Below are 14,117 nucleotides of genomic sequence, written 5' to 3' on the forward strand. Positions count from 1 at the left end.
GCTTACCATTGACATCTTCCAACTGGAGAGCTGGAGCCAGAGGGTGGGAAGAGGACTCAGGGCCAAGGGGAGTGTGCGTTGCTTCCCTGGTGAGGGTGAACTCACAGCAGAAAGGCTGTGGGGGTGCCTGCTGGGACGAGCTGAGTTCCACTCCAGCTGTGCTGGTAAGACAGGGGAAAACCAACAGAGCCCAGTGATGGTGGAAGATGCTGGAGTGTGGTAGATTGTATTTTGGGACTCTTTGGATTAGGCTGTTCTAGTAAACCAACCCCAAGAAGTGGCGTTCTTGAGGCAAGAAAACTTGTGCAGAGTAACTGGAGACTCTGAAGGAGGGAAACTGAGGTGCCCTGTTCTGCCACTGGTGGGCGCGCCAGGCAAGGTCACCTTATGACAGTAATCAACTATTATTTCTACTCCATTCAGATCCTCCAAGGTCTGGGACTAGATACTTTGCTGTTGAGGCAATCCAAAAGGGAAATCACTTAAATATAGATATACCAGAAGGGGAACAGATGATATACAGTTTTGCACTTTCGGTCATGAATCGGACCTGCCAAACCCCTTGACTTGCATTCAGACCTGAAAATACTCATGCATTTTGAAGTCTAGGCAAGCCCTTCTCAGTATCTGCCATGAGGCAGTGCTCTCATTTGATGACATAATTGAGATCTTTTTGATCCAAAGAAATCCATTACTTTGGTCACTGTAATAAAACCATACTGTTATGCCTGTCAGTATGAGTCTATATCGAGTGATATTACTGAAAGTATAACACCCAATTTTAGCATTTGGGCCAATTCAGCTTTTACTTTATTTCTCAGTGCTAATGAGACACTAGATTGTAAACAGATTTTGGAGCACACTGGAATCTATAAGAATTATTGCAGTTACAATTACTGTACAAGTATTACATGATATTATACTTATGCCATTCCAGTCCATCCACCACTTCATCAAATTCTTTTAAGAGTATCTTTTGCATTATGTAGAATAGACAGTTATTCACTCATTTGACCATCAGCATATATAGATTTCTCTTCAACCCAAGTACATACTGAACTTTTTTCCCCAGTATTTCATGCTATTTTGGTATCTGTCCTTACACAGACCTGCCAGCATCCTTTCACCCACTCTACAAAACAAGCGTTTTTTATTTTAATATCTGGTGGTATGTAATCATTTTACATGTCTGCTGTGATTACATTGATAAGTTCCAGTATCTGTTTTGATGCTCACTTTGGGTTATTTTATTTCCAGGTATCACATATCAATTCGTTATAGAACCTCCTTGTAAAATTTATTAAGAGACTCAACCAAAAACGCAGTTTCTGAATTATCTTCATCCAGAGCTTTTACTTGCTCTGGGTAGATGTTCAAAAATGTATCTTGTCTTCATATTTCTTTGTCACTTATGCTGAGTAACTTCTTTTGCATAATGGCTTATTGTGCGTCTGACACTGCACCTCTTGGGCTGAACTCCTGAATTGTGCAGTGATGGACAGGGCTGCCCAGAGGTGGGGGCAAGAGGGGCAATTTGCCCCGGACCCCGCAGGGGCCCCCACGAGAGTTTTTCAGGGCCCCTGGAGCGGGGTCCTTCACTCGCTCCGGGGGCTCCGGAAAACTCTCGCGGGTCCCAGAGCTTCTTCCGCTCCCGGTCTTCGCCGGTGGAGGGTCCTTCCGCTCCGGGGTGGAAGGACCCCCCCGCCAGTGAATTACCGCTGAAGCGCAGCCGGGTCTTTGGCTGTAATTCGGCGGCGGGGGGCCCTTCCGTTCTGGGACCCGCCGCGGAAGTGCCCCGGAGACCTGTGGCGGGGGCCCCCCCACCGCCGAATTACCGTGGAAGACCCAGCTGCACTGCGGCGGCTGGGGGCCCCACCGCGGGTCTCCAACGCACTTCGGCGGCGGGTCCCGGAACGGAAGGGTCCCCTCCCCCCCCCCGCCCGCTGCCGAAGACCCCAGGCCCCCGGAATCCTCTGGGCGGCCCTGGTGATGGATTGTATTTCTTTATAGCTTGGCATGAAGTTTTTTAAATAGATGTACTTCTGTTTTCTGTAATTGTTAACAGATTAATTTGGGAAACACCATTTTCAATAGCTCTGTCCCTTCCTGCAGGGATCAGTTATCAGAAGAGCTGGTTCAAAAAATTTTGATGGAATGTTTTACCATCAGAAAATGCTGTTTTGACAAAATCAAGTTAATCAAACATTGATGAGAAATTATCAAAATGATGCATTCACTAAGGTTGAAATACTTCATTTCAACTTTGATATTGTAGTAATAAAATAATAGCCTAAACATTCAACTTTATAAAAAAATTGTAATATTTTTGTTCACAGACATTTGAGATTTTTACTTTTCCTCCTGATTTGATGAAAGATGAAACTTCAAAATCTCAGCATTTACTATGGGATGAGAATTCCATTTTTTGACCAGCTCTTATCAGTTTTACTTCAAATAATTTGTCTAATTAGGCCATCTGTTAACTGGGCATAATCATGTGACTTAGCTTTGTCATGTAGGTCTGAAACATAATGGTCAATGGTCTCACCTGGCTGTTGTCTTGTAAAGAAAATGTTCCTTTATAACCAAGTGACATTCTTGTGTTGATCAGAATATCCTTCAAATTTCTGAATGACTGGCTTGTGGTTTGTACCTCCTTTCAGTATATTCTAGTAAAAATGTTAAAATCTCCAGTGTCTCTGAGGTTGCTTCCTGTAGCAATGTGCAGGACTTCAACCTCTCAGGTTTCTTTCCAATTATGCTTGCCCTCAGGAAACTTGGGAAGTGCTGCAGTTGCTGTCTCCATTTCTCTGACAGATTCTTTTCCATTTCCCAAGACTTATTTACTTAGAAGAAAGAACTTATTGTTTGACAAACACCTTGTAATAGGAGTGTGACCCAAAGAGTGCTGGTAAGAGACTAATATTTTATTTCCTGGCCCAAGTCACATAATGGTGTTTGCCTTTTGTAACCATGACCTGTTATCACATGACTGTGTCAGTATTCCCTGACTCCAGTAGCTACTGTCACAGGTTATCCTTCCAGTTTTAACCAGTTTATAGTCTAATAGACATCACATTGAACTTTAGTTTTTAATGCAACTTTTAACTCTTAATATGAATGGTCTAGATTTCAAATTAGTTCAGTCTGAATTAATCTTCAAGGTGGGTTCAGTTTTCTCTAAGTGAATCAGTGGTGGCAGGCACTGCAGTCTACGGTGGAAGAATTTTGACAGGATGTTACTCTTACCTTCAGTCAGTTCTTCTGTAATTAGAGAATCATGACTATTTCTGTAGAAGCTATGCTTTGGCTACTGTGTGTGTGTGTGTGGGGCCGGGGGGGGGGGGGGGGCGGCGGTGCTGCAAAACAGACTGTTGAACCAGTTTAACTACAGCCAACACTGTTAATGTTAATGTTGCCACTTTCCATGTTTTGTTTTTATTTAGTGGTTCAGACTTCTTCTGGCTTGAGAACTAAATTTGGTAGTAGACAAAACATTTTACTCAAAGATGGCCAGATTCTACAATCCTTATTCAGGCTGAGTGGAACTCACTCACATGAGTAGTTCTATCAGCTTCAGTGGAATTACTCATGTGAATGAGTGCCACTTAACATTAGGGTTGCAGAATATGGCCCAGAATTATTTCCTCTGTTTATTCTTTTATAGAGGGACTGTATAGCTTAAGTATTAGACTCCATTGTCCACTTCTTTCACCTCTAGATCACCATGTTGAATCTAGCCCTGATCAATATAATCAAAAATGCACTGTCATCTAAGGGTTGTACAGTGGCCTGTGAAATGAGTCAGTGGTCGAATCCCATTCCTGTTGGACAGGTGTCCACAACCTACATGTCACTCAGAAGAAAGGATGAAGCATGAATAGATCAGATTGAGTGCATCACTCTCTCTTCCCTTGAGGTGGTCCCTCCAAGTCAGAGTAGAACTACATTTGCAGGACAGTATACAAAAGATAGCAGCAGTGCAAGCTTTTCTGTGGATAAAGAGAGGATGACTTGAGTTTCCAAAGCTGTCAGTCTGGCACCCTTCACAATTAAGAGCTTGTTTATCTGATGATTTAGTGCATGGCAGGCTAGAGTGCTGCAGATCTACACCACAGCTTGATGTGCACTAAGTGACTATATAGATAAACCCTAAATTCTCAAAAAAATTATCTTTCTAAAATTCTTATTTTTTGGCTTGAAAGTCTTTTTCAGGTATTTTGTTTGTTGTCTCCCCCCTGCTTTTTACCTGAGAAGTATCAGGAATGGCAAATCCTGGTTTTGCTGGGGAGCTCACTGGAGGTCCCAGATGTGGATTGTTTGCTTTTATCTGCTGTCAGTTGAAGGAATAGGGGTTGTTGATTTTTAAGACATCTCCTAAGCATTTCTTAGGCCTTATAGTTAAACTGGATGTTTAACTATAGTTTTAACTATAAGTTTTAAGCAGTCTGAGTGAAAAGCACTTCCTCTTTCAGTTAATCAAGTTTCACCTGCATAATAGCTCCTATGTTATAATCTTATTAGTTTGCTAGTCATGTATAGTTTTTTTTACAGGGTAGACAAGACCAGAATTCCTAACTTTAAAAACTTAGAAATCTGAAAGAAAAAAAATCAGACCACCTTGTTGTATCATAAAGAAGGAAAAGCACAAACCCATTTTTCCTCTTTATTGGTGACCTTTACATTTATAATATGAAAAACACAGGTATTTCCTATAAATTCGAAGGTTTATAATTTTAATGTTGCTAACTCCCATTAATGTTGTTAACTCCCATGCAGGGATGAAACAGGTGAGACTCTAGATTGTTGTTCTAACTACAGTATCTTTTCAGTTCCCATCATGATGCATCTTAAGTGACCCCTATTTTAGACAGAATATTAAGACTGGCAACTGTCATCTTTGACTGTACTCTTATCTCACTTCCAAAGCTTAGTGTTGTCTGGTTATTACTTTGATTGGAGACCACCATAGAATTGCAGGACATGAAACTGATATTTCAAGATAAGTTCTGCAACCAATTCCTTAATATGGTATGAGTGGAAATGGTGCTGCTGGAGGTGTCAGCTTTTTGGATAAGATGCAAACCAAGATCCTGACCACCTGCGATCACTTAGGTTATGTCTACACTGCAATTAAACACCCACGTCTGGCTCATGCCAGCTGACTCTGAAATAGGGGTTATTTAATTGCAGTGTAGTCACGCAGGCTTGGGCAGGAGCCTGGGCTCTGGGACCCTCCCACCTCACAGGGTGAACTGAAGTCTGAACTGAATTCAGTGCTTTTTATTCTCCTTTCCTTGTGCAATTTTACTGTGTCTTACTAAAGCTATAGAGTTGGATGCATTTCTGTGGTGGTTGAGACAATTAATGCATATATTTGCGTACAGCTGAAGTGATTTGAGATCTTCTGTGGTGAAAGGTGCTCGGTAAATGTTGGATTATGATTTTTGTAATCTTTTCTTTTGGAAATAGGACACAAAGCGCAAGACAAGTATTGGTTTTGATTATTTTAAAATTTTTAAATGTTAGCGATTTAGAGGTACATGAGAAGTTGTCAGCACATGGATTCTGATCAAAGATCTTCACAAATCAAGAGTAGTATATAGAAATGGCTGCAAGTATCTATATTCTACTGCCAAAACCTATATTTGGAGACTGAAGTTTGGTTAGGTCTTTAATACACAGCAGACTCCTTATTCCACACTGTAGTTGTGCATTTAGTTGCTCATAGCAATAGAAACCTGACACAAATGTTAAGATTCAAGATTTTCCCATGTATGTTTGTATGCATACTGTTTTGAAGCCTAGCTATGAAGCCTAGTTGTTTTCAGGTTTGGGTTTAGTTGTAGTTAAATACTTTAAATTTTCAATTAATAGTCATAAAGCAATACAGCAGTTCTGTTGGTAACTAACATGGCAGATGGGCTCTCTGTTTAGGATGTATTTTGGTTTATTTGTTTTGATTCCCGTCCAAGATTTCAGACACACTTTCCTTTTAATGATTAGCTTATGCTGTCATTTGAAGAACTCTTTTCATAGAGTAATATGTATGTGACTGAATGTGATATGGCTGAGATAGGAAAAGGAGGTAGCTCTTTCTCTAAATCAACGCTCTGTTCTATTTTAGTTCTTTCCTTTTTGAGATCTCCTGCCTCTTTTTAAGGAGACAATCCTGCAACCAAATGAACCCCAGCACAATGGCTCTCTGCCTTTGTACAGGGGTCAATGCTAGTGGCGCCTAAAAGGTTAACTGAGAGGCACAGTGTGGCTGCAGTGCAGGTAAATATAGGAGAAATTAGTGCCTCCGAATAAAATATTTGAGTTTTTCCCCCTCCCTTTGTTGAAGTGGAGAAATATAGTGGTGGTTTTCCTCTTTGAGATCCAGAGGGACACTAAATCTACCAGTTCTCTCCTTATTACCAACAGTCATTAAAACCTACCTAGTCCAGCAGTGGCTAATTTAAAGATCCCAGTGAAACAATTCCAAACATGCAGAATCTAAGGGTTAAATTCTGATGCCTTTACTCATGTACTCAACTAGATCCTTTGACATCAGTGGGATTATTTGTAGAGTAAGGTGCTATTCAACACGAGTGGTGGTGTCAGACTCGGGTCCTGAGGGAGCAGGGGCTTCTGCTAGGTATAAAGCTGTGCAGCAGAAGATGTATGGGAGTGGATTGGCTGGTACAGGAGTTCAGTGATTTTCTCTTCTGGAGTTTGAAGAAGATGAGAACAATTAATAATTCCAGATGCTAGATAAATATATGGAAGTGGGGAAATATTTGGCATCAGAAGATCACTACAAATCACTCTTTGTACTGCAGGGATGGCGTGCATCTTGGTGTCACAGGAAACCCATGCTTTCCTGGAAACGTGAGTCATGGAATCTTTAGCTGCATTTGTTAAACTCTGTCAAGTGAAAGATAAAAACTTACTGGCTCTAAAGAGAGCTTGTAGGTTTTTTTCAAGGCAATCAAGAATGTGTTTTTTCTCTCTCTCTCTCTCAACAATAAGCCACTAACTCTTAAGGCTCTTGAAAGAAAAACACATTTCAGGGTGCACTTTGCTTCAATTTGGTGAGCTTGATGTACAGGTTTAGGAGGGAGTAAAAGACCCACCTATTTCTGTGCTATTTACAGTGAAATTAGTTGATGTGTACATATAGTAGAACTTCAGAGTTACGAACACCAGAATTATGAACTGACCAGTCAACCACACACCACATATGGAACCTGAAGTATGCAATCAGGCAGCAGCAGAGACCCCAAAAAAGCAAATATAGTAATGTTAAACATTTTTTTTTTCTAGTAGTTAAAGGGGAAATAAAAAAAAATTTGACAAGGTTTCTGCCCTGTGCGTGCGCCAAGTGTGAATGCCCAGTAGCTGCAGTGACTGCAATGGAGAGAGTGTGGGTGTACAGCATGGTAGCAGGGCACTATCCGCTCAGCTGCTGCATTCCCAGATCTCACCGCAATATCCCAGAGAGAGCAGAAAACTGGTGGGCAAAGGGCTTGGCCTGGGAGGGGACAGAAGGCCGATGGACACCTCCTGAGACACAACAAATCCTGCTGGAGGAAGCCTGGGCAGCAGCTGGGACAGAGTCACTGCTCCCCGCTCTGGAGTCAGCACGGCTCCCAGGATCACTTTTAATTTAAGATGGTTAAAAGCAGCATTTTTCTTCTGCATAGTAAAGTTTCAAAGCAGTATTAAGCCAATGTTCAGCTGTAAACTTTTGGAAGAACCACCATAATGTTTTGTTCAGAGTTACAAACAAACTCCATTCCCAAGGTGTTCATAACTGAGGTTGTACTGTACGTTGTTCTTTCCTTTTTCCAAGTGTCGGCTTGCCTGTCTCTTCTTAGAATATAAGCTCCTTGGAGAGGGTACTATCCTTGGGTGCTTGCAATGCGGCTAGCACACAATGGGTAGTACCATAGATAAATAATATCACCACTTTCAGAAGCTCTATGTGAGGGAGGTGGTGGAGACAGAATGGGGAAATGGGTTCCGGGAACAGGCTAGGGAGACGGGATTCAATGGGAGTTAATGGGAAGGAAGGACAAAATGGATGAGTCTATTGGCTCTCCCAAGCTTATTCATTTAATTGAAACAAGTCAATGTAAAGATTAGTGTGTGTGTATATACTTCAGCATCCTAGTATTTCAGTAATGGTTGGCAAATATGAGCTCTGGTATCTGATTCTCAGTTCCTGTGCTTGAGGCAGGAATTGAAGAAATGGGGGAGGAAGGTGGTTAAACCTACAGCTGCCTTATCTTTGGATCTATGAGACTTGAAGGGGGAATAATGCATGTAGCTCTATTTCTTCGCTGTGGGCCTGATTCTGTAAAGGACTAAAACGTGAGTAATTTCATTCCTACTCAGGAAAGCACATAAGAATGCTCATCTTTAAAGTCAATTGGACTAATTATACACTTTAAAATGTAAGCAATGCACAGACAATCCAGGAAGTTTCTGGAAAGTGTGGGGGACAACTTCCTGGTGCAAGTGCTGGAGGAACCAACTAGGAGAAAAGCTCTTCTTGACCTGCTGCTCACAAACAGGGAAGAAATAGTAGAGGAAGCAATAGTGGATGGGAACCTGGGAGGCAGTGACCATGAGATGGTCGAGTTCAGGATTCTGACACAAGGAAGAAAGGAGAGCAGTAGAACAGAGACCCTGGACTTCAGCAAAGCAGACTTCGACTCCCTCAGGGAACTAATGGGCAAGGTCCCCTGGGAGAATAACATGACTGGGAAAGGAGTCGAGTTGAGGAAAGCTGGCTGTATTTTAAAGAATCCTTATTGAGGTTGCAGGAACAAACTATCCCGATGTGTAGGAAGAAAAGTAAATATGGCAGGCGACCAGCTTGGCTTAACAGTGAAATCCTTGCTCGTCTTAAACACAAAAAAACAGCTTACAAGAAGTGGAAGATTGGACAAATAACCAGGGAGGAGTATAAAAGTATTGCTCAGGCATGCAGGAGTGAAATTAGGAAGGCCAAATCACACTTGGAGTTGCAGCTAGCCGGAGATGTTAGGAGTAACAAGAAGGGTTTCTTCAGGTATGTTAGCAACAAGAAGAAAGTCAAGGAAAGTGTGGGCCCCTTGCTGAATGAGGGAGGGAACCTAGTGAGAGAGGATGTGGAGAAAGCTAGTGTACTCAATGCTTTTTTTGCCTCTGTCTTCACAGACAAGGTCAGATCCCAGACAGCTGCACTCTGTAGCACGGTATGGGGAGGAGGTGACCAGCTCTTTGTGGAGAAAAAAGTAGTTCGGGACTATTTAGAAAAGCTGGACGAGTACAAGTCCATGGGGCCGGATGCACTGCATCCGAAGGTGCTAAAGGAGTTGACCGATGAGATTGCAGAGCCATTGGCCATTATCTTTGAAAAATCATGGCGATCGGGGGAGGTCCCGGATGACTGGAAAAAAGCTAATGTAGTGCCCATCTTTAAAAAAGGGAAGAAGGAAGATCCAGGGAACAACAGGCCAGTCAGTCTCACCTCAGTCCCTGGAAAAATCATGGAACACGTCCTCAAGGAATCAATCCTGAACCACTTAAAGGAGGGGAAAGTGATCAGGAACAGTCAGCATGGATTCCCCAAGGGCAAGTCATGCCTGACTAACCTGATTGCCTTCTATGATGAGATAACTGGCTCTGTGGATGAGGGGAAAGCAGTGGATGTGCTATTTCTGGACTTTAACTTGCTGGCAAGAATACTGTGGGAGACTGTATCAAAGGCTTTGCTAAAGAAGTCTGGGCTGGATGAATGGACGGTAAGGTGGATAGAAAACTGGCTAGATGGTCAGGCTCAACGGGTAGTGATCAATGGCTCCATGGCAGCTGGTATCAAGTGGAGTGCCCCAAGAGTCGGTGCTGGGGCCGGTTTTGTTCAATATCTTCATTAACGATCTGGAGGATGGTGTGGACTGCACCCTTAGCAAGTTTGCAGATGACACTAAACTGGGAGGAGTGATAGATACGCTGGAGGGTAGGGATAGGATACAGAGGGACCTAGACAAATTAGAGGATTGGGCCAAAAGAAATATGATGAGGTTCAATAAGGACAAATGCAGAGTCCTGCACTTAGGATGGAAGAATCCCATGCACTGCTACAGACTAGGGACCGAATGGCTGGGCAGCAGTTCTGCAGAAAAGGACCTAGGGGTTACGGTGGACGAAAAGCTGAATATGAGTCAACAGTGTGCCCTTCTTGCCAAGAAGGCTAATGGCATTTTGGGTTGTATAAGTAGGGGCATTTCCAGCAGATCGAGGGATGTGATCATTCCCCTCTATTCAGCACTGGTGAGGCCTCATTTGGAGTACTGTGTCCAGTTTTTGGCCCCACACTACAAGAAGGATGTGGATAAATTGGAGAGAGTCCAGCGGAGGGCAACAAAAATGATTAGGGGGCTGGAGCACATGACTTATGAGGAGAGGCTGAGGGAACTGAGATTGTTTAGCCTGCAGAAGAGAAGAATGAGGGGGGATTTGATAGTTGCTTTCAACTACCTGAAAGGGGGTTCCAAAGAGGATGGATCTAGACTGTTCTCAGTGGTAGAAGATGACAGAACAAGGAGCAATGGTCTCAAGTTGCAGAGCGGGAGGTTTAGGTTGGACATTAGGAAGAACTTTTTCACTAGTAGGGTGGTGAAGAACTGGAATGGGTTACCTAGGGAGGTGGTGGAATCTCCTTCCTTAGAGGTTTTTAAGGTCCAGCTTGACAAAGCCCTGGCTGGGATGATTTAGTTGGGTTTGGTCCTGCTTTGAGCAGGGGGTTGGACTAGATGACCTCCTGAGGTCCCTTCCAACCCTGAGAGTCTATGATTCATAGACGTTGCTGAATCAGGACCCATATTCAGATCCAGGAACCCACTGCAGGTCCAGGAAAGGTGGGTAGCATGCCACAAAGGTGTTACTGCCACCACCACATGTGGCCCTTTGCCCACAGCGATGTGAATAATTGGGCCTTCTGTTCTAAAACCAACTGTTCTGTTATATGATTTAATATTTTTTGTTGGCCACTGAGAACATTCACAGCATTACTCCTGGGGGAATTCTACACCAAAAAAAAAAAATTCTGTGCACAATATTTTAAAAATCTGCATATTTTATTTGTCAAAATAACACAATATAATGGTAATTTATTTCAAAATACCTGTTTGCAAGTATGTCTGTAACAGTACAGACAAGAAGAAAAATCAAGAATTTTTTTAACATAATTACTTACTAGGCATATTAATACAGAACTCTGAGTAATCATTCATTTAAACTGCAATACAGAAACGTCTTTTCCACACCCCTCAGAAGCAGCCCAAAGGGTTGAGGGAGTCAGGGGTAATGGAGGAGCCAGAGGGAGGGGGAAGTAATTGCAGGGAAGGAGCCTGGGAGTTAGGAGGAAGGTTGGGTCTGGATGGGAGAAATATGGAACAGGTTTTTTGGGGGGAGGGATTGTTAGGAGGCTGAGGAGTCTCCTCCATGCAGACCCCATTTCTGACCCTGTCGCCGTGTGTCCCTGAACCCCTACTCCCATTCATCCCCTGGCTCTATCACCTCACTAACTCCTGTGCCCCACCCATCTATCCCCCCACTAGCTCTTCTGAACCCCCGTCTTTGTGATCTCCCTCCAGCAGCCCTGTGTTCCCTACTCTTTTTTTCCTTCTTCCCCCTCTGGCCCCGCAGGCAAGACATTGAGGAAGGCAGCCTCTGCCACTTTCCTCTCTGCAACTGTAGGTAGTTGCTTTGGCTTGTGAGCCAACTGCCCTCTTCTGGGTCCACATCCACCCCCGGTGGGTGAAAAGTGTAATTGCAGCATGATCCCTATTACGGCTTCCCTTCTCCTCCTAATTCTGTGCTTGCAAAGTAGTGCAGAATTCCCCCAGGAGTAGACAAAGTTCCTGCCCCAGAGATCTTACAATCTAAAAAGTATTTTTGCTTTTTAAAGTCAAAATTATATTAAATTATTCCTTTTGAAGTGAGATGTATTATTCTGACAACGAAATGATTAGCCCTTGCAGAAAATCTGTAACAAATGTATTGATTGCGTTGTTCTACATCAGTAAAAATGGGTAAAGTGCATGTGTTTGGGAGGGAGGAACAGCAGGGAAGGGGCTGTTTGTGTTCAGCATTAGAAAATTACTAGAAATTTGAGGGTTGTAGCTTATTTAATTCTAAACAATGCAGGTTGAATTCTAAAGGTGAAAATTGCATCATTTGATGCAAACACTACAATCTGGCTGTCAGGAACAAATAAGGGAGTGGACGGTGGCATGTATTCAAGCTCTTATATGGCGTGCATCTCACACCACTGGACTTTAACAAGTTCTCAGTATTTCCTATAACTAATTTCTTTAGAATGAAGTAAAACTGCAGTAATTGGTTTGCAGGTATATGTGTATTTGGGAATTTCTGCTTATGCATTAAGAACTAAAATAACTCGTGTGTGTAAATCTTTCAGGAAATAAATCAGGCAGGATTTACTGTCAAGTAGGATTTAGCTTTAGATGAGGAAAATGTACTTTAAAGTTTCTCTCTACCTAGGTGTTATCGGCTATTGAGGCTGATAATCAGTGTCACAATTGGGAAATATTAATTTCCCTTTATAGAGTTAGAGACTAACTGTATTTTCCTGGATTCTGAAATGCACATTGCAAAGCATATTGTGGAACATAATTGAAATGGAGTAAAATTTTAGTTAACACGAATGTTTTTCCTGGCTTAGGTTCCCCTGTAACAATGGATAGAATAAATACAATTTCCACATGGGATACACTCGTTAAATTTAATTTTTTCTTCTTAAAGAAATCTTATTATTACTGTTATCCTGGTAACAGAATAGGCTCACTACTATTAATATTTTTGTTACTGCACAATAGTACCGTAGGGATTGGCTTCAAGAAAATTTAAAAGAAACCAGACAAACAGAGTTTGGTCCTAGGCTGGACCGCTAATATTCTATTTCTGACAAGTTGATAAAAAGATTTGGCAGGGCAAATGACCCACTTCATACTTTTTTTTTCCTGTTGTAACTAGGCAAGAGGGATAGCTGAATTGTCTAGCTTGGAAATCAGGAGCTATCAATAATTGCAGCAGACAGGATTCTTCCATCATTTTTGATAAATGGTGGAAAGGAACAAAGAAATAGTATGAAGACAGATTACTCTGAGCTTTATCTAGCTCAATGGCTGCTACAAAAAAGTCATCCAGTGGTTCACACCAACCGCATCTCCATTAGGAGTTTATTGATGATCATTTGCATGTATTTTTAAACACAAAAGTATGTTTAATATGAATTCATTGAAATCTATATTCTTCAGAAAATATCTTCTGAAAATGTCCCTAATACTCTGATACAAATACCTTTAATCATCAACTAACTCCTCTCATTAATAGGCACTCCCATGTATTTAAGGGAGTGATTTGTTATGCCAGAGGGGATGAATATGAATAACATTTTTTCTTTCCCTTTCAGAAATGTGTAACTGAAGAATGTTTCTTTTTTGAGCGCTTGGAATCAAACAACTACAACACTTACCGGTCACGGAAATATTCTGATTGGTATGTGGCACTGAAAAGAACTGGACAGTACAAACTTGGACCAAAAACTGGACCAGGGCAGAAAGCTATCCTTTTTCTTCCAATGTCTGCCAAGAGCTGACTTCAGTGGTAGATTCTATAGTCTATGCCACAACACACTAAAGTGGTAGTTTCCTCCACTCCTTCCAAAAGTAGTAAAGTGTGAGCAAGTATTTGATAACTGCTTTTGCAGACGTCTGATTACTAAATATGTTTGTATAATATAACCTTGATGTTACTGTATGTTTTGAAACAATTGTGCCAGTGTCCAGAGGAAAAAGCACCAGGAAAATGTATAGAAATTTCAATATCTGTGCTTCACGTATTTTCCTCTAGTTAGAGCTACTATATTAGCCTTATGTTAGCCTTACAGTGTAAAGGAAACTTAAAGATGTGCACACATTTACAAGAATATTTACCTTTTAAAAGAAATAATATATATATATATATATAATCTCTCTATATCTTACTAGAAAATAAAGTAAATATTGAATTCCAGCAAGAAAAAAGTCCAGGAATATTTTTAATATGGTACAAGTAAG

The 14,117-nt window shown here is 41.8% G+C and overlaps 1 protein-coding gene across 1 annotated transcript in view; it reads left to right on the top strand.

Annotated features, from left to right (window-relative positions):
• The window catches only part of FGF2 (fibroblast growth factor 2), a 55,764-nt gene extending 41,771 nt beyond the window's left edge, over positions 1-13,993 (top strand). Inside the window, exon 3 of the mRNA XM_039542013.1 lies at positions 13,472-13,993. Within this exon, the coding sequence (XP_039397947.1) occupies positions 13,472-13,657 (186 nt within the window). The 3' untranslated portion in view covers positions 13,658-13,993. The remainder of the gene's footprint in view (positions 1-13,471) is intronic.
• Positions 13,994-14,117: the final 124 nt, after the last annotated feature.

Source organism: Mauremys reevesii, linkage group 5 (genome assembly GCF_016161935.1).
Source record: "Mauremys reevesii isolate NIE-2019 linkage group 5, ASM1616193v1, whole genome shotgun sequence".
In the NCBI taxonomy this organism is placed as follows: Eukaryota; Metazoa; Chordata; order Testudines; family Geoemydidae; genus Mauremys; species Mauremys reevesii.